Raw genomic sequence first — 22,069 nt, 5'->3', positions numbered from 1 at the left:
GAAGAGACTCTCACTCCTACTTTCCCCATGGGAAAGGGACACACACCAAGGGAGTCTAGCAATCTGCCTTGAAAGCCTTGCTGCACAAGGCAAAAACCTGATCCTATGCATGTTGACTGAAAAGTAAGTCCCACCAAGTTCAAATAAGCCCAAGAATACCGGTTCTATGTATCCAAACAAACTTCTGTTTGCAACACAAACACTTCCGTGCAATCTTACTGTAACATGGTGTTTTGATGACACAACCATGCCAAACCTTTATTTGCAAATCAAGAAAATCTTAGGACAAGTTTTGAAAAACGTAAGTTCAGACAGGTAAGAGACAGGCATTACAGTAGTTTGCAAAGCCCTAGTATATTGGAATGAATTATTATATACAGGGTTATAGAAGGATTATTTATAAAAATCCTTCACATTTTCTCTTATAGGAAAAAAATCATTTCCCCCTAATGTGAAAATAAGTAATTATAGAGATGAAAAACTCAGCTACCATCAGCCCACTGAGCAGACAAGAATATTGCAATCTCACCCATATGACATTTGTTTAGCATTGCTCAGATTTCAGTAGTCATTTGAAGCAGTCATACCTGTAATATATGGAACTATGACAGCAGCATGAGCTGAATTCTTGAGCTTCTGAGTATGCATTCCTAGATCAATACACCAAGATGAACCCAAGGATGCATATATGGTATTTAGAAGAATTGACAACATAATGACCAATAATGCGAAAAGAATAACTGTGTTAAAGACAAAAGGCATGACTGCATTGATGTTATTAGAGAACATAGTAAGCCAGCCTAGACCTCAGAGGAGTGTTAATTTTTTTCAAGGCATGCTGAAGGTGACACACATTTGTCAAGAGAAATATTTCCTACTACAGTAGGTGCTTCACAGGCAGAGGAAACCTTAGTTAAAAACTGCCAGAATGACAGTAACAGAAGCAACTCAAGTCTACAACTGACTGAGCAACTTTAAAGGTCATGTAGCAAAAAGCAAGCTGAAGCAAGTTACAAACTGAAGTCCTAAAGTTAACAGAGAGATGCATTAAAAGTATAATATTTGTTTCTGGAAAACTTCAGTGTATCATTCTTAAAGCAAATCACACAGAAGGAACTTTGTTTCCACCGAACAGACACCAAAGCACAGGTCATTTCATGATACACACGCTATCAAGAACATTATATAATGATGAATATCTATTGGGCAACACTAACATCTGCAGCAAAACACTGCATCCTTTCTTGAACAGGCACAAGACCAAGCGCAAATCCCCGTCACCAAATAAATCCAAGTGCAGCTCAATTAACTGCTGTTAAGTTTTGAACAAGTCAGACAAGGCCAATGCAGGAGCATAACAAAAGGTGTATTTCCGACTACATGGATTTTCAACTTTCAACAGTTCCTTCCTCTGAAAAGGGAAACTTTTGACTTATCAAAGCATAACTTATAGATAGACTCAACTTTCTTCCCTTTTAGGTTTAAATTGGTAGGGAAGGTGATTCTTTTCTACTGAGCATTAAGAGGAACAGTTGTTTCACTCCCTACTGCTTATTTTTTTAAGCCTGCAGTTTGTTAGTTCTGCTTGCTGCTGTGTCTTTATTCTGTGTTTTTGTTATGGTTTTGGTGGGTGGAAATTCTTCATCTTTATCTGTGAGGTACCCTTGTATATAATTTTTGGGTAGAAAGGCAAGATATGTTATTAAATAAATATAATAAAATAGCACCTTGAACATGCAACAGTAGAGTTGTCAAATACAAGTCCTTGTTATCAAAAACAAGAGACGGTACATTTTAGGAAGTTTTTATCATAAAAAATAATTGCCTCAGAACAGCACGAAGCACTGTGTTATGACTACACGTGTGTCTGCTTTAAAAATAGATTCTAATTCAGTTTCCTCGGTGGTTGATTTTATTATGCTAAACAACTAAATTGCTGAAAAATCAGTAACTAAACAGCTGCTTTTTCACAGGATTTAGAAACATCTGTTTGCTTTGATATAAACCAAGGCAGGTCCAGGAGAGTCTGCTGACATATACAACCCACTAAGAGAACAATGAAGTTCATCAGAGATGGCATATAAAAACCTTAATTTGAAAACCATACTAAAGTATTAACAAGCACCGAACATTCAAGTCAAGGTAACAAAAAGTTGACTAATGAGTTGCGCCACAGTCTGACTAGACTATAATACTTTACAGTACAATCCTATGTGCACTTACCTGAGATTAAGTCCCACTGAACTCAACTGGAACAGCTTCGGAGTAAACCATCACAGAACTGATGGTTCACAGATATCCTTTTTTTCTTTTACTTCTATTCCCCTCAGCTATCCCTGCTCCTCCCAACACACACAAATGGCAAAATCCAGCTGTTGGGGCAGGAGTAGTTTCTCCAGTCCTTTCCACTATTGCAACCCACAAAATTCATCTTGTTTATCAGGTGTTCTGCCTTCCTCTGTGGTGTGCAACTTGACTCACCTGCATCAGTCAGCTGCAAATTCATTCTACGGTGGTACCTCGGGTTACATACACTTCAGATTACAGACTCCGCTAACCCAGAAATAGTACCTCAGGTTAAGAACTTTGCTTCAGGATGAGAACAGAAATCGCACAGTGGCGGCGCAAAAGCAGCGGGAGGCCCCATTAGCTATCTGGCTATAGTCCAGAATCAGAAGCAGATTGCTGACAAGACAGTTCCGTTGAGAACAATTTTTAATAGCAAAAGTATGGGTTATGCATACTCAATGAAGGCACCTGAACTCACTCACATTCTCAACCTTGTATAGTTCATTAGCCCTTTTACTTAAAAACATACAACAAAGAGGTTTCCTAAGTCTAGCAGTGGGTAGATGGGCGAGTTCCTCAAGCAAAGCCTCTCTAAAAGAGTTTGAAGGCTGGCGAGCCTTGCTTAAAGGAAAGTGAAGAGCAATGAATCCCTCCTGGGATAAAAGAACACTTTTTGTGTCAACTTGGGAAAGCAAGTTGCCTTGTTCCAACAACCTCCACTGAAGCATGTACAAACAATGTAAACAACAGCAAACATGTTAAATTACGGGGGAGAAACATGGAATATATTATGCCTCTTGTATATAAACTGATGCACAAAGATTTAGGTACCCTGCTTCTCCAAGATGAAAAACCCTATTATGATCAGTATTAATTCTGTGCCTCATCCCACTGGGGGCTATAATCAACCAAGTCATACTGGACAAATTCAGTGGGTGGTATCCAAATAAATAGATCCACTAGCCCAAATACTTCCACTTGCACAACAGAACTTTCCCCTCTCTTCTCCCCACATGCCCCATCTACATCTGTTCTGGGGGTTCCTGCACCCTATGGAATAGATTTGGGGAGGCCACAGGGGTGCACAAGAAGAGGACAGGGAGAAGTTCTCCCTCTAAAAGGACTTAAAGTAGCAATGGCTATTTATTTCAATGCAGTAGCTGGCTGAAAAACCCAGAAATAAGCTCATTGTACTCCCCCTGCCCCGCTGAGGTTTTAAAACAGATTCTGTAGGAATGAGGAGATAATTTTTTTATTCAAAGGGTGGAAACTTATTCTCTGCAAAACAAGATTATTTCCAGGTTTAACTTTCATTCCCCCCACCCCAAACATGGTAGTCCCTTTAATGGCACTACAATAAGTAAAACACACACATCCTATATTCCACATTGCTTCCACAGCAAAAAGTTACCAGATGGAAGGGAATAGGAACCTTCTGTTGCAAATTAATTCCTTTAGCATGCAACTGTGATTCCGCCCTCGACCCCCCAAGTTGTTAAAGGTAAAGGTAAAGGTACCCCTGCCCGTACGGGCCAGTCTTGACAGACTCTGGGGTTGTGCGCCCATCTCACTTAAGAGGCCAGGGGCCAGCGCTGTCCGGAGACACTTCCGGGTCACGTGGCCAGCGTGACATCGCTGCTCTGGCCAGAGCCAGAGCCAGAGCCAGAGCCGCACACGGAAACGCCGTTTACCTTCCCGCTGGTAAGCGGTCCCTATTTATCTACTTGCACCCGGAGGTGCTTTCGAACTGCTAGGTTGGCAGGCGCTGGGACCGAGCAGCGGGAGCGCACCCCGCCGCAGGGATTCGAACCGCCGACCTTTCGATCGGCAAGCCCTAGGCGCTGAGGCTTTAACCCACAGCGCCACCTGCGTCCCTCCCCCAAGTTGTTACTAGTTTGCTTTTACTATACCTCTTCTCTCAAGAGTCGATAAATATTTGTGTCGAAGTTATTAAGCCATTAAATAAACAATCCAGTCATCATAAAGTAAGTTTGACAGCATGGGTGGCATTTGGCAAAGATGTGCTAGATTGAGCTTCAGAGTATTTCATTTCTTCAGCATATGAACAGGTGCTACCCAGAGAACCATTCAAACAGCTGTTAAGACAGGCTTTTTTTATTATTCAAGACAAAAAGAAACATGCAGTTCTCCAACCATATTCTTAACTACTGGTTTAATTATACCTTTCAATAATAAATTTGAAAAGAGAAAGATAGCAAGTTTTTGATCACATTTGGATGATTGTATCTTGGCTTAATAACCTGAGATACAAATGAGACTTGCACCTACACCCGCAGCCAGTGACTTCCCTTCTCCCTTCACAGTATGAATTCAATGCAGAAGTCACCGGTTAACCACAGTTTTCTATTCCATCCAAACTGAGGAACTGTTTAACTAGCTGCTGGGAAAACAAGGCTCATTCATTCCATGGCTAATTAAGCTGAGATACCATGGTCCAAACAAGTTATCTGAGTATTCTTTCAAAACAGAAGTATCCTAAACAATGAAGACTTGAAAGAGTAAAATCCTAAGAATTGTTTTTGAGAAATGTTAATTTTTTTACCTGCCTTGAGTCAATGTTGTCAAACCTTTTAAAAATGCCACACAAAATCCAAAGGCTGGAAGAGACTTTGAATTACCAGGAGCACCTGACACCTGCTCTTTGCCTAGCTGTTTGGCAGGTAGGACCAGAAGCAACTGATATCCTTACGGACTGCTTTTCTGGCCTGAGAATACTCCTTTATGGTAGTTCTGCTGCTTTCTGAAGAATACATTCCAGAAGTGGCAGCGTACAACTATAGTTCCCCATAGGAGTTACTCTGGGCTTCAGTTGTGTCTCCCATGCTTTTATCATCAAAATAAAACCACCAGGAAGGGTCATCAAGGGGTAATATATCATCACTATATATTAATAATACCCAGCTGTCTTGCTTTTCCATTAAAAACTACATTTTTTGACTCCACGGAAGTTAGCAGCCATGGTAAGGAGCTTTGCAGTTGGGGGGGGGGATGACATGAAAAGAAAGGTTACATGCTACTCTCCCCCTGTGGACCTGATCCAGACTGTGGTAATAGACAGCTCCTTTTTGATCAAATCACACTTTTCAATCAAGGAACTCCCATGCCACATTTGGTTTGACTTTCAAACCAAAAAGGTATCACACATGAAGTCCTCCAACCTAAGGTTATGAACTTGCAACTCTGAAATGATAATTCTCAGCAAAGAATTAATTCGTACAAATGGTGTTATTCTGTATTAGGCTATAAGGTTTACCAAGAGGAGCATTCCATTTACTAGAAACAAATCACAGTATAAAGAACTGAACCAGAGTGGTTGAAATGTTGATCTTGGATGAGGGAAGCCAAGGTTCAGACCACCACTTAGCCATGAAGCTCGCTGCATGGCCTTGGGCAAGTCAGAACGAGGTTACTGTGTGACCCTGGGCAAGTCACCATTCTTTAGCACAGGATGACCAATCTCCCCAATTTCTTCTGTCTCCGCAAAAACACACCAATTCTGGCAGCAACAGCAAAAAGGAAAAGTCACCCAGCTTTAAATACAAGCCCGCTCTTAACTATTTATTTAGGTTGTAAATTGTAATTAATTAATATTGTATTTTTATACTACTGATATTCACCCTGTGACTTTATGGTGAAGGCTGGATAATGAATCCAACCATCATCATCCTACCTAGACTCCTTGGGGGAAGGACAGGATATAAATATGGCAAACAAAATAACGAAGGTTTCTACTTCTACCTAAGTGGCAAACATTTTGTATAACATTAAAATGGAAGGTTCTTATCTTAAAAACAATTTCTTCCTAGGAATTGTAACTCTGCTACTGGTATTATTATGCAACCATGAAGGTCATCAAACAATAATAGACATGGTTGCATAACTACTGTTCCTTAACTTTACCATTCACTTCAGGGCAGAGAAGTGGAGGTTAGAAAGATATGAGGCCAACTCTCCATTGCAAAAAAACAACAACAGGAAGTCCTTCTCATCCCACAACTGCTAGAAGCAAACACTTGCACACTTCCCCTTGAGTCTATGGAGGAATAATCTCAACAGTAGAGAGCAGCGCATGCACTAGTCTACTAGGGCAAAGGTTGTACCCAATTCTCTACCCACCTTCCATCTCTTGTGATCACTCTGAGACCACCTAGGCACTGAAGTGATCGAGCTGGGGGAGGGATTCAGCTTCATCTCAGACTCTTCCCATCCTCTGTCCAATTCTGCCTCCTCCAACTTCTGTAATCTCCTTTCACTGAAATGACTGTGTAAAAGAGGCTTGGGCTGGAACATGCCTTCCCCATTCAACTTGAGAGTCCCTTGCCCTTGCAATTCTTTTCCCCCCAAAGGAAAAAAAGATTTACGGATTCCCACATTAGTTTTAGAGCAGCCATGTACAATACATCGATCGCAAGCTCGCGGTCAACCGCCAGGTTGTTTGGGTTGTTTCTGGTCGATCATGGGGCTTAGCAGCCGCTGCCGCTATCAGTCTCCACAGCAATACAACCCTGAGCAGTATGAGGGCACCGGGAGATGGAGGGAGGCGTGAGGGAGCTGAGGAGAGGTCTGTGCGGTGCTGCTGGAAGAGGAGAGGCAGGCTTAGCATGACTTTCCCAATGGGGAAGGGAGTGGCTGAGCTGGGGAGGGGTCTGCGTCCACATCAGCTGTGAGGCTCCCTTTGAGGGGGTGGGGAGAGAGAGACTAGGAAGGGAAAGAGTTAACAGAGGGAGAGAGGGAGACAAGCTGGCTCCTCAGATCTGTGCAAACTAGTATACAAATATAGCTTGACTTTTCTCACTTGTTTAGTTACTTCTCCATCCAGTAACTATCTGGATCTGTCATAATGATATCCAGACATAACTACTGTATCTGTGAAATAAAGATCCATTTATTTATTTATTTATTTATTTATTAAACTTAAATGACTTTGGAGGGTGGTAGATCACTGCCAGTTTTTGATACTTGTTGGCAGATTGCAGGCAACTCGAGGTTGAACGTGCCTGGTTTTAGACTATGTACCAAACTGGATAAAGGCTCTGATGAAACTACTGCTGAGATTTTCAAAAGCAGCTGCAGAGTTCTCTACTAAAATGCGAAATCTTCTTGCCAGCCTTGAAGCAATAGGGTTTCTCTAAAAGAAACTGGGGTTGCTTCCCCCGTAAACCTGTCAATGGATTACTGTTGAGCATTAAAGGCGCTGCACATGTTTGCTCGTTCTACTAAATAGGAGATGAGGATTGAGAAGAGGCAGACTAGACATAATTTAATGCTACAGCCTTTGCTCTATCATTCAACCTCCAAACGACTAGAGAACGGCTAGGATTTGATGAAACCCCAGGTGATAATGCAGCTCATTAAAATGAAAGCCTACCATTAATCTTCTCAAGTCCTTTTCATCCCAACTTATCAAAATTGTTCCCAGCGCACAAGGCTACCTCTTTCTTCTTCTTGGATGCCCCATAGAGCACTTGGCCTTTTGCCTTGCTTTTCTTCAATGCTTTTGACAGTCAAAGGAAAGTAACACAAATAATGAAATAGGGAATACAAAAAATTTAAAAAAAGGAAATGACAGGGCACCTCACTAAGTATTATAAAGAAGTTTGTTATTTAGACTTGCTCCCTACTTTTGTTACTCTTCACTGAATGTTCTGCACAGGCATTGCTCAGTCTCATGCAAGGCCCAATACTGTGGCTGTCAATTTGTCTCAAGACCCCAGTGACTAAGCAAGCTGAGCCAAGAGATCTGGTCTCCCCGGGCAACTACAAAACCCTAACAGCACAAGAACCATGGGTTGCAACAGGGACTGGCTGGCAATTTCCTCTGGTGAAAGATCTGCCATCAGGGCTAAGCACGGCCTGCACTTTCCCAACTTCTCACACCCACAAGAAGTGCCATGCCTAGCTGATGTGGGATAGGGCTGGCACTCTCATCAGGGCAAACTGCCTGCCAGCCCTGTCCCACCTCAGATGGGCATGGCAGTTATTGTGGGTGTGCGAAGTTAGGAAAATGCAGGCCATGTGTGGCCCTGACAGCAGATCATTCACGTGCTTTGCAGTTCTGACACACTTTTGCTACTCACTGCACCTGCATCTTCAACCCTCAGGAGGGTAACTGAATGCTCGATTTCGCAGAGCAAACTTGCATAGCCAGTCCCCTTCTTACCTCTGCAGAAGGCTGATCACCAAAGAATTGATGCTTTTGAATTATGGTGCTGGAGGAGACTCTTGAGAGTCCCATGGACTGAAAGAAAGAAACTGATCCATTCTGAAGGAAATCAGTCCTGAGTGCTCACTGGAAGGACAGATCCTGAAGCTGAGGCTCCAATACTTTGGCCACCTCATGAGAAGAGAAGACTCCCTGGAAAAGACCCTGATGTTGGGAAAGATGGAGGGCATAAGGAGAAGGGGACGACAGAGGATGAGATGGTTGGACAGTGTTCTCAAAGCTACCAGCATGAGTTTGACCAAACTGTGGGAGGCAGTGGAAGACAGGCATGCCTGGCGTGCTTTGGTCCATGGGGTCACAAAGAGTCGGACACAACTAAACGACTAAACAACAACTATTGTCAGCTGATGAAAGCGAGATCCAAAGCCCCAAGGGTTTTGCTTTACAGCTCTAATTTCTATCTATCATAAAATGAGCCCCAAAAGCTATTTTTGTTTTGTTTTCTGACTTTTTAAATTGGCTGTTTTTATTTTGAAGGAAAAGCAGCTGTGTGGGGCTGAAATTGAGGTCACAATTCTGATACAAATTGCAGTCTCTTTGGAGTTTCTCATTAAGCACTCACCCCCTTTGGTTGTATATGACTAAAGGTGCTGTTAGCAGCTGGGAAGGGGCATGAGGACCAAACTGGGACTCCACATGGCTTCTTTTCCTTCAAAATTTGCTAAACTGTTGTTTGGATTGCTGTAACCCCCCTATGATCTTCTGATGAAAGGCAGGTAATGAATCTACTTCTACTACTATTTATTGTGATATTAAAAGTGAAATTATTTAACACTTCATTGAAAAGTGCTACTGAGTTCATAACAGGGTTTTTGTTGTTGTTATTATATATATTCTCAATTAACAGAGCCTAAAATTAGAACACAGCATGGGGGGAGACTGTACTTGTAAAGGTTAGGAACCGCTACTCTTAACTAATAGTAATGGCTAGTTCAAAACCAGCAAACTTCAAGCTGATTTCTAATGCTGGTTTTAATTAACCATGGTTAAGATGAGCCACAATACTGGGCATGAAAAATATGAAACGCTGTGGTTAACTAAAAGCATAAGTGAATATTTCTAATTGGAGCTCTCAAATGAAACCAATTTCAGTCAAAAGCACAGCAACTTGCATTTGGAGCCATATTTAAAAAGCACCTAATGTAAGTGGTGGCTGCAAAAAGCCACTGCAAGTTTGCTTTAAGGCTCCCTACTGTTACTCTGCAGCTGCAGGCTTACCTGTCCCATACCCAACATGTATGAGGTCAGGTGGCTTGCCCAAAACAGCATCACTGGGCAAACTGAGAAGCCTCTTGTGCTTGCTGACTATAAGGTCGGGAGTTTGAATCCATGCAATGAGGTGAGCTCCTGTTGCTTTGTCCCAGGTCCTGCCAACCTATCAGCTCGAAAGCATACCAGTGCAAGTAGATAAATAGGTGCTGCTGCAGCAGGAAGGTAAACAGAGTATCCCATTGTGTCCCATTGTGCCGGAAGCGGTTTAGTCACGCTGGCCATATGACCCGGAAAGCTGTCTGTGGACAAACTCTGGCTCCCTCAGCCTGAAAGCAGAGATGAGCATTGTACCCCATGTTGAATTTGGCTGGACTTAACCATCTAGGGGTCCCTTACCTTTACCCTACTACTGGGATAGTGGAATGTGCAATCAGATAAATATAAGGCCTTGCAAGGGAAGAAACACACAAATTTTACTTACTCTTCAGACAGGTATGAAGGTTCTCCATGTGTGGAGAAGGTGTGCAGTTCACTCCTAGTTCCTTAAACCCTTAACAAAAGCTGCGTCACCACTGATTCTTTTTTCTAACACAGGGAGAAGGGAGCCAGCAGTCATGGCAGTCCAGGAGTCCAAATTCCAGAAGAATTTTTTTGCCATTTTAACTGGAGGACAAATTTTAATCCAGGCTTCCTCAACCTCAGCCCTCCAGATGTTTAAAGGCTACAATTCCCATCATCCCTGACCACTGGTCCTGCTAGCTAGGGATCATTGGAGTTGTAGGCCAAAAACATCTGGAGCGTCAAGGTTGAGGAAGCCTGTTTTAATCTATTGTTAAGAGTTTGCTAATTGCCATAATTCATCAATTAGAGGCTTGCAAGCTGGTACTTTCAGCGTAATCCTAACAATATCGATGATAGCCAATTTATGACCTAATCTCCTGAAAGGGTAACCTACACTTGCGTTTGAGGGAATAACACAAAGGTGGAGGCCCTGTGGGCCTCCAGAAGGTATGGGGCTACAATTACCACACCTGGCCATTGAGCATGCTGGTTGGGGCTGATGGGAGTACATCACCATGTCACAGGTTCCCCACACCTGCAATGATTTTTCAATGCATATAATGCTCCTTTCCCTCCAACACTGCAATTTTTTCTTTTTCACAATAGCCATTTCACACAAATAGCTCCCCATGTGAAAATGAAGTGGCAGAGGATGTGAGTTTATCATGCCAAGAATAAGCATACTGAAGAGCCATAATAAGCCCATTCCATATTTACGAGGAAAGAAAGACCAAAAATAACACTGTGTGTTTTCATGAGCAGGAGTTCGTTCTGCAAGTCCCTGAATTAAATGATAAAACTCTATATACACCATTGCTGAGAGCAACTACTCAGAACTAGTAATCAGCAAACGCATCTTGCCTAAATTCACAATTGGATCAACTTAACTTCAAAAGCTCCCTGCAAGTAATCAGTTTACATAGATATATGGCAAAAGAGATGCCATTCACCCAGAAGCCCTCTGGATGGAAAGTAAGAAGAGGTGATCCCACTCACTTCTGAATCTGGCCCTGCCCATAATAGGACGCAGCCCCCAACAATTTATCCCAAATAGAACGTAGCGCCCTTGACAGGAGAAAAAAGAAAAGGGAAAAATATTCCCCATTGCTGTCTTACCGTCAGATTTTATTTTTATTTTTCATTTAGAACTTAGGCAAATTCTAAACCAAGATATTGGGAACCACAGCTTCATCACTACTCGGAACAGTTTAAACTGAAACCAAATATGTACACATTAGTTACCTATTTAGATACGCTACTAGACAGCTGGGAGAATGCACAGAGCTAAAAGCAATGAAGATTCGGCGCCCAGAAATGCAATAAATTATCATGGCTTCTAAACAGTGTGATATTTGAATCCAGAGAATATCATCTACTTACTATTCATTCTGGGATCACACCCTGCTTAATTATAGAAGACCACCATTTTCAACTCTGGAGTGCAAGCTAGGCTTTAGAGATTGAATTGTAAATTCAAAGAGCATACATCTGTTGCATTATAGCACATAATATGTAGAAGTATGACCAGATCACATATTAGGCAGATGTTCAGCAAAACATACCTCTGTTGCCTATCACATCCTTAGGTTAGCATCATTGCACCTTTTAAAAGTGCAATAACTATAACACAATAGTTATAGTTATAACACAACAACTATCAGAAAACATAGTGTCAAGATAGGGAGAGAGGGAGAAACATCCTGTAGTTGGGGCAGGCTCTCCTGCTGAATACAAAAAAGCAGCCCAGAAGCAAAATATGTAGGGTTTGAATATACATTAACTATACCCATGTCAATAACAAGAAACACACTCCTTTTGACCATATTAGACTATCTCCTACATGGGTTTCACATACAGTGGTACCTCTGGATACGAATTTAATTCATTCTGGGGGTCCGTTCTTACCCCGAAACATTCACATCCAGAAGCACCTGTTCTGCGCATGTGCGCACAGTGGTAGTCCGCCTCTGCGCAGGCGGCGAAAACCTTTCCGTTACTTTCAGGTTTGCAACGTGCGTAGGCCAAAGCATTCGTATCCAGAGGTGTTTGTAACTAGAGGTACCACTGTACACCAAAGCCATTTGTTTTAAAGTGGTTTAGGAAGGATATATTTTCCTAAAGAAAAGCAGTTAGGTCGTGCTTTTAAAAAGCAGTGGGAAATCATCTCAATCAATTTTTAGTAACTTAAGTGGTAACCTATACTGCTATTATTTTTCACTATTAGTACACATTATAGGACTTCAATCCCTGTATGAATCTATTACAGCTGATCAGAAGTACAGAAGTACAGGGACACTGTCATGCATCTTACGACTGAAGAATAATGGACCTTGTTACCTGGTGCCAAGAATCTCTGTTTTTATGCCAATACAAGATATGAAGAGAACTTTGCTAGTTCAGCAGCAACAGTCAGTGTCAGTGATCTACAGCAACCTTGGCTATGAAGATACACATTCTTCCAGGTTTAAAAATGTAGGGCACATGTAGCTATAAACTTTTGATATGTGCCAACCTCCTGCTTTTATAGTTAGTTTGTGGATCCAATAACTGTTTGTAACACTTTGTTGTTATTATTCTGTGACTAACTTGGCTTTCACAGACTTCTGGCATGGAAGCTAAAAAACATTGTGTAAGTCCATTATTTGTCAGATACAAATCTAAATTTCAGTTAAGCTTCTCATCAGTAAAGAAAAGGTAATGAACCCATCAACTGTGCCAGCTAATTCTCTAGCTGTACTGCTTAGACCTACATTTAGCAACATTCTTTAAAAGGCTCTAGCTTGTCAACCACACAAGCAGCTGGCACCGATGGACAATGCACTTGCCATATCAAAGAAGCCTATGGAAGTGCAAACTCTTATTTTTGCCCATTGTTTCTAGTTAGGATAAGCCAGCCTGCAGCCTACACAACCAAAAGTACTTCCAACATAACCAAGCTTACTATGAACAGCCAAGAGAATTCTGTTCTTTATATGCACATATTTACTGCACCATAAAGAAGAGGAGGAGTTTGGATTTGACATCCCGCTTTATCACTACCCGAAGGAGTCTCAAAGCGGCTAACATTCTCCTTTCCCTTCCTCCCCCACAACAAACACTCTGTGAGGTGAGTGGGGCTGAGAGACTTCAGAGAAGTGTGACTGGCCCAAGGTCACCCAGCAGCTGCAAGTGGAGACGCGAACCCGGTTCCCCAGATTGCAAGACTACCGCTCTTAACCACTACACCACACTACAACTTCTTGTCCTGCTGCAGTGAGTGTCAAGTATCTATCTGAAGACTGCCAGTATGACCGACAGGATATTTGAGTTTGACTCTCATGATCCGACTGTATAAATCTCAACTACATTTGCATGATTCTCATGGGGAAGCAATATGTATTAATTACCTCCACCAGGGGACTTCCATCACTGAATGATAGACTGCACTGTGGAAAGAAGGCATGATCTCCTGTATCCTGTGGAGGAAAGACTATGAGTGGAATTCAACATTGTGCTAACATGATCATGCCATCAGCACATGAATTTTGCTTGCTAAATGAAATGATATCCCCTCTCCTCCCCTGACACATTCTGGGAGGTTTCCTGACCCTCCAGAGCAGATCTGGGGAATGTATAGATAGGGGAAAACATCAGGGGAAGGAGAGGAAGGAAAATCCTGTCGCACTACCAAGAGTCCTTGCACTGACTTCAGTTAGTACACTGGTTTAGTTGAATCCAGCCCAAAGCTTTTAGATGCAGGCAATGGTGCCGTACCCTCTGTGCAGGAACCACAACTGGCTGATGGGATTACCCAATCATTTTGCCGTAGAGGCGGCAAATGCATCTTGATATCTGATAATAAGGTAGGACATAGGCAAACAGATTTGTTTAAACGGCAGATTTGTTTAAATGGCAGAAGTTGGATTATCTATGAATATTTCTGACAAGAATACAAGCTGTTTTAATATATCATCTTGAAGAAAAGCTGCTGTTAAGATAACATGCTAAACGTTAAACACAGTTCTAATTTCTCACAGCAGGTTATTTATTGTATTTTTTACAATTATTTTGTCATTCAGCTGTCACCCAGAGAGAACATCAAAAGAAAGCCAGATGTTTTACTAATGGAAGTGAAGAAAACATTTAGCAATTAAAGCTATAAAAAGTATCGTTTAACTACTTCACTATGAACATAGCACTAAACAGCTGGTTAAGCCCAGAAAAATCAGTTGCCAATTTGTGAAAACCATACTTTAAAAACTGTATCTCAGTGGGATTTTTCATAACAAAGTGAATTACCCAGTGCCTAAATTTTAGTTAGAGGTCATGAAGAATTTTCAGCACAACCAGAACAGTGTTTCAGTAATTAAGCAATCAATGATAACAGCATGCTAAAGAACATCTATTGTCAATATTCCTCTGAGATTATGAGTACTGATTGATGGTCCTTCTTCAAAAGCCACACAATATATAGTCACCTCCTTTTCTGGCAGTGCAAATCTTGACACAACTCTGCCATTTGCATGATTCTCAAGCTTTTTACCATATGTGGCAAGACTGTTTAATCCTAATCTGATGAACTCCCTAAAGCAAGTTATGTAACTAGGGCAAAGACTGCAGCAGTGGTTTCATGAACAGTCATGCAGATGGAAGCTGCCATTATGTGGTTAAGCACTTTCAGCTAAATCAAACTGACCTGGTTTACCAGTAGTAGTATGGTTTTCATCTTCCACAAAAGCACTGTGGCAGACCAACAGCAGGAATGAAATGTAAACTTGCTTATTTTATGCAATCTGCAAGATAGGCTGGAAGAGGAGGAAAGGACAGAGAACGAAGAAAGAGCTGTGAGTGGAGGGGGTCCTCTTCCCATTCCTTTGAACCTCCTGGGAAACTCAACAAACCAGTTGTATCTGAAACTGGGTGTGGAGAGGGCAGCTGAATGCCACACAGCTGTCGGTAGCCTGAGGAAATACTTATCCATCTTGAGCCTGCCCGTAAAAAGCAAATCTAGAGTGAGAGACTAGGGTGAAGACCACTGTTTCCAGGAACTCCTCTCATTGTGAGACCTTTGTGGGTGCGCTGAGAATTTGTTGGACCAGTGAACCCAGAGACTGAGAAGGAGGGTGTGTCAGAAGGAAAATAAATAAACAATATAGAAATTAAATAATCAATCTCAATAGAAAGGACAGATCTTGTAGGATAACCAGTCTCATATAACAACATGCTTAAGTTTAATTAATGCATGATGGGGTTAATGCCGCAAAGCAAGCTGTCCTGCCAGGCTTAACCTAGGTCACTTCCCATTACCAGGTGCAGTAGTAAGATGCAGTTAGGACACCAGACAAATACAAAACATGACAGAGCTAGTTTTGATTTGCATATTCAGTGTAAACAAAAATGTATTACTAAAAAATCACTTATGAATAACTTTCAAGTTGCTAGCACACCTTTTAAAGCAGCTTAAGCTAAAATTTGAATGAATGTGGGACGCAGGTGGCGCTGTGGGTTAAAGCCTCAGCGCCTAGGACTTGCCGATCGAAAGGTTGGCGGTTCGAATCCCTGCGGCGGGGTGCGCTCCCGCTGCTCGGTCCCAGCGCCTGCCAACCTAGCAGTTCGAAAGCACCTCCGGGTGCAAGTAGATAAATAGGGACCGCTTACCAGCGGGAAGGTAAACGGCGTTTCCGTGTGCGGCTCTGGCTCTGGCTCTGGCCAGAGCAGCTTCGTCACGCTGGCCACGTGACCCGGAAGTGTCTCCGGACAGCGCTGGCCCCCGGCCTCTTAAGTGAGATGGGCGCACAACCCCAGAGTCTGTCAAGATTGGCCCGTACGGGCAGGGGTACCTTTACCTTTACCTTTTTAAGCTAAAATTTATTTTTAACAATTCAAGTTACATATGGCTTTAAAAAAAGGGCGAAGGGAATCCTTCAACAGCTTCTGCAGAAGACTGGAAAACTGCTAGGAGTGCCTCATTCAATAAGCCACTGTTCACCTGCCTGGCAAACATCCATATATATGAGAGCGACTTAAGTCACCAGCATGCAGCAGTAATGGCAAGTTATTCATCTTCAGTTAATTAAGTAATATTTTGCACACATACACAAAAAGCTGCTCTAATTTGCAACTTGTCAATTTCACTATTTTTAGCATCACATTTAGTGAGAGCTGTCTATTCAGTAGGGGGGGGAACTTGACTTCCATTTAGTGGGAAGCTCAGTTGGAATTCAGGAGTGCATTGTAGTATATATTATTCCACGTCCTTCAAAAGAAGAATATATCTAGTATACCATCAATATGCTAAAGTATTTATTTTCAATATATTTATGACCAACCTTTCATCAAAGAAGCTCAAGGGAGCATAACTCATTCTTTCCCCCTCCATTTTATCCTAATAGCCCTGGGTTCTAATCTCACCTCATCTCATGAACTCATCAGGTGCTTTTAGACAAATCACTCTCCCTCAACCTTAGGCTCACGCCTGGGTGAAATAGTACCAATTTTCATTACAGAGTTGTAGTGTAAGGGCATATGTTGAGCACACTCAACACTGAAAGCACTATACAAAAAAGTACTATCATTAAACTGCTAGAGAGCCAATCTAGACGTTTTCTCAAAGCTCTGCTAATCTTGTCTCCAGAACTCTGCAAGTCCTGTGTTCCACTGGGACCACACAACATTTGGAACAACGCACTGACAGATTAATGGACATTGAAAGCCATTTGAAACCTGTTTTTTAACTTAAGATTCAAAAGACAAGAATTATAGAAGAGTTGGAAATCTCTCGCCCAAAGTAGGAAAATATTTTAACCTTCAATACAGTAATGTTGTGGAATGACTACTCTGTCTGCCTACCACAGATCCCTTGAGCAAAAGTTAAGACACAATTTTTCCTACAGCCACAAAATATTTCATACTGGACAAGATTTCACAGCTATGGAAATGAGTTCGGTAGAGGCACCAACGGATGTTGATAATCAAGGTATAATGTTTACTTATTTATAGGATACCAGTACCTAATGACCATACCAATCTTTTTTATTTTGTATAAAATGTAAGGTAGTATAAACAAGTGAAATTTATCACCCAATGTATTTTCACAAACATAAGCTGAAATTAATATATTCTCAATATACACAATCACAGTCTGCATCACAGGGTTGAAATTAAAAAGAGAAAAGCAATGGAAGCACATTGCCCTCATTGGAAAAATGTTATATGCCTGGACATCTCAATAAGAATTCAGTTAGCTCTGCATAATACTCAAGGGTGGGGAGGAACACTCTTCAATTTGCAAGTCTATGTGACACTCCTTCATCAAAATTAGCTTGGTGAATAAGTGATTCAGTGTAAGATAAAGGTTAGAGTGCTGCTACTAGGAACCAGAAAGCCAGTGGTTTGCTAGATCTTGTGACCTGGTCTTGAAGGTCACTGTGTGACCTAAGGACAATTCCTACCCCATAGCCTAACCTACCATACTAGGCTGTTGTGAAGATAATAAAAGACAGAGGCCCATGCACATCTCCATTAGCTGTGCACAGAAATAAAGGATAGTAATATAATAAATATACTGCCATTTCAACGTTGTACTACGAACTAAAGCCCTATATAGGCTCATCCCCCACTTCTTCCTCTCTCCTATAGCTTGTACCTCCTCTACTAGTCCCACTGGCTACCAATGGACCCTTGAGACTGACCCAGAAACTCCAGCGGGTGCAGAATGCCGCAGCGAGACTCCTTACGGGGTCCTCGCTTAGAGATCACATTCATCCGGTGCTATACCAGCTGCACTGGCTCCCGGTGGAGTACAGGATCAGGTTTAAGGTGCTGGTTTTAACCTTCAAAGCCCTATACGGCCTAGGGCCCTCGTACCTACGGGACCGCCTCTCCTGGTATGCCCCACAGAGGAACTTACGATCTTCAAATAAAAACACCTTGAGGGTCCCAGGCCTCAGAGAGGTTAGGCTGGCCTCAACTAGAGCCAGGGCTTTTTCGGCTGCGGCTCCAACCTGGTGGAACGCTCTGTCACAAGAGACAAGGGCCCTGCAGGACTTGACATCTTTCCGCAGGGCCTGCAAGACAGAGCTGTTCCACCTGGCATTTGGTCAGGGCGCAGCCTGACCCCCTCCTCTGGCAATCTTTACAAAGCTTTAGTTTATGGTTGCCATCAATTTTGATTTTAATTCATTTTTATAATGTTTTATAATGTCACACTGTTTTAATGTTGTTAGCCGCCCTGAGCCCGGCTTCGGCTGGGGAGGGCGGGATATAAATAAAATTTATTATTATTTATTATTATTATTATTATTTCCATAGAATACTTATGATATTATACATACATAAGAAAGCAGTGACCAAAACTAAGACAACACCAAGGATAAGTGACAGAACAGGGGCGCACGCACAAAAACTGGCTGAACTTAGTAACTGAATGAACTATCACTTGAGTACCATGTAAACAAAATAATCAAGATTTCAATATAGCCAATCTGATATGTTAAAGTTGTAATTATTTGCTTTGTAAGTAATTAAAGTGAATTTCCCAATTTCCCCAGCAGTAGGATTTCTATTCATAAAGCACGCACACCACTTCAAGTTTTATTTCAAAGTCTGACATCCCCTGTTAATGAGCCTTTTACAACAATTTCAAAAGCTATTACGTTTACACACCTCTTCATCTGCTTACAATTACTAGGCCATTCTAAAGGTTGGAATTAAATGTTATGCTTCACTGAGAGAAAATAGAATCCTAAATCACCAATCCGTGTATAATTGTTCATTTCCCCCACTTGTGGTCACAGACCTTCAGCTCAACTGGGTCATTACTTCAGACTTTCTCCACTTTAGATCCATGTTAAGTTTGTAGCTCATTTTTGTAATTCTAACCTTTTACATTTCACATTTCTTAGCTCCTAAAATGACAGGTTTTATTCTCAACTTTGAGCACACTATTCATAACACCCAATACGAGAACTATGCTAATGGAAGCTTTCATGGACATAGGGCAACAATTCATTTGTTTAGTGCTTCAAAGTACTGGTTCAAAGGAGTAATGTGGTCACTGGTTCTGAAAGAGTGTCAATATTACAATCAATGCCAATTTTTGGCACACATGACCAATCACACATGGAGAATCAAGTTAAAATAGTACTAGCAAGAATTTCTTGTGCTTCTATAATCAGTTTATTACTTCCTGAATTCATATTGTGACAATTTACTACATAATATTTCTGGCCACATATTATACTGTGATTCCAATACTTAATCCTCATACTTTTATTTGCCAAAGCAAGAAAAGAAGAAAACTTTCAAATCATCAAATCATTGAAGTCAGTTCTTGGTATCCCTTTTTATATACCAGAAACTTGCAATATATGAAAGGAATCCCTGGCTTTCAAACTCTTGCATTTTTTATTTATTTAAAGCAAGTGAATTCCATTATAAAGACAGACTGTCAAACCACTGAACTGAACGCCAGTGTAAAAATTTTCCAGGACTGAAGAAAAACCTCTAATTTTAGGGCAGGGGTGGCTACCTGTCTACTTGTAGCTCTCTAGATGTCACTGAACTACAAGACCCAATAGCCCCAGGCGGTATGATAAATGGTTTAGCAACACTGAGACTCTGGACATGAGTTAATAGCACTGCTCTATGCCTCCGATTCACATATTGCCTGAAATATTGCCTGCTCAATGAACTATCATGATAGGCCACCTGAAAGATTAAAACAGCTTAGTGAAGCAACTGTTTCAGCACTGCACATATTCAGAACTACCTAAATATTTACAGAATTATTTTAAGAGGACAAAGCCAAGGAACAGGTCCTAGAAAAGAGGCCTGCTCTTTACATTCCAGAAATCTGAAGATCAACCCACTGGACCCAATTATAGCTAAAGAACACAGCACTAAACGAATACAGTGGAAAGCAGTCAATTGTCTGAAAAAATTAACATTCACTTCTAGCTTCAGCAGTATTTATACTCTCAATACTGGGCCGGGGGTGGAGGTGAGATACACTACTTCACCATAGACAAGAGGGGCAATGAAAGTATTTCCAAGGTCGGAGCCTATGCAGAAGAGAGACTCGTCACGCCATAAATAAGCAATTCATCCAGAGAAGTGACAATCCGGAGCAATTCTTACCAGCTTCCCCCCTTTCCCCTAACAACGCTCCCTCCCACGCCAATTCCCCCACAAACTGCGACGTGGCTCGCTTCTGTTGGCTGCGAAGCGACTCGTGCAATGACGAGTTGGAAACCAGGCTGAAGTCCACAAAGAAACCATCTGCTTAATTTCTTTTATTTTCTTTCCCTATTTTTTTTTTTGAACAGGGAAAAATGGGTAGAGTCAGGGACGCTACTGTGTTCCTCTCCGAAGAGAGCCAGCAAAGGGCGCGGGGGGGGGGGGGAGGCAGGCGATCCCTCGCGCTTGGAGGGCGAACTCCTTCCACCGAGCGAGAGAGAGAAGGGGAGGCAGAAGCAGCAGCGGCAGCCTAACCTCGTGTCGATTCCTGGATGGGGTGGAGACGGAAAGCGGAAGAGGGAGACGCTGGAGGGGAAACCCCCCACCCCACCCCCACAGCCTGGCTTCCCTCTCCCTCCCCACGTCGCAGGCGGCTTTCCCTCCCCGCCAAGACAAGGAAGCAGCGCCCTCTCGCTCCCTCGACTCCCGAAATAAGAGAAGGGGGAAGCGGGCAGCTGGGGAGGAGGGGGGGGCGCCATATTATACGGCGCTGCTTTCTGCCGCCCAAACTCCATTTCGAAGGGACTCCTCGCCCTGAGGGGAAAGGGAGGGGGCAGGAGAAAGAAGCTCGCCGCCTCCTTCGCCCATCGGGGAGGCGAGAAGAGACGCGGGGGAAGCCGAGGGGGGAGTTCGTTCCCGCTCGCCTTCGGAGCAGGAGACGTGAGGAGGAGGAGGAGGAAGCCGGTCCTCGAAGCGAGGCGCGTGGGGCGGGGAAGAGGAGGCGCCGGGCGGCGGGACGGGCAGGACGGCGGGCTGAGGTGAGCCGCGGGGAGAGGGGAAGGGCAGGGAGCGGGACGCCGCGGTCACGGGGAGGCGGAGGCGGCGGCGGGACTGGAACTGTTCCGCCGCCGGCCAGGGAGCCGCGGCGTCGCCCGGCCGGTGTGGGCGCCTGGCGCTCTCCTTGCTCACCTTCCTGCCGCCTCCGGCGAGCGCGGCGCTGCCGCCCGAGTACATGTAGTAGGCGATGCCCAGCACCCAGAGGAAAGCGAAGCAGAGCATCAGGCGAGACCGGCGCCGCATTCTCCCGCCCGCCCAGTGCTGCAGCAGCGGCACCAGCCGCCGCCAGGCCAGCAGGAAACGGGCAGCAGGCGCCGCCGCCGCTACCTCCGCTGCCGCTGCCGCCGCCGCGCAGGGTCAGGGGGCAGAGGGCGACGGCCCACCCCCTAGCCAATCGCGAGCCTGCCTGCCCCGCTAGGGGCGGGGCCAGGCGCGTCGCCATGGTTGCAGCACGCTAAGCCTCCTGGGGTCCCTCCCATCGAGGCACGGCGGGGGGGGGGCTCGCGCGGCCTAAGCGCGTAGTGGGAGGGTGGGGGAGGGGTCCTCCTCCGGCGAGACGGACCGGAGATCTGAGGAGGCGGCGGAGGAGCAGCAGCGGGTCTCTCCTGCTGCTGCTTCTTTTATGCCCAGCTCCTCCTGCAAACGGGGAGCTCAGCACAGGCAGGAGGAGGAGCCGGCTGGGAAGGGCTGAGTGATCTCGGGAGACCCCCGGCGACGCTGTGCGGGTCACCTCGGAGGGCAAATCGGAGCAAAATCGCGAGCTGCCTTCCA

General features: G+C 43.5%; 1 protein-coding gene across 1 annotated transcript in view; it reads right to left on the bottom strand.

Moving 5' to 3' along the window:
• GALNT2 (polypeptide N-acetylgalactosaminyltransferase 2) overlaps positions 1–21,635 on the bottom strand; it is a 72,867-nt gene extending 51,232 nt beyond the window's left edge. Inside the window, exon 1 of the mRNA XM_079971360.1 lies at positions 21,431–21,635. Coding sequence (XP_079827486.1) covers positions 21,431–21,541 — 111 coding nt within the window. The 5' untranslated portion in view covers positions 21,542–21,635. The remainder of the gene's footprint in view (positions 1–21,430) is intronic.
• Between the last annotated feature and the right edge of the window lie 434 nt (positions 21,636–22,069).

The sequence above is a fragment of the Podarcis cretensis genome, assembly GCF_951804945.1.
Source record: "Podarcis cretensis genome assembly, chromosome: 3".
Classification (NCBI taxonomy): Eukaryota; Metazoa; Chordata; class Lepidosauria; order Squamata; family Lacertidae; genus Podarcis; species Podarcis cretensis.
This window is presented reverse-complemented; position numbering and strand designations above follow the sequence as displayed.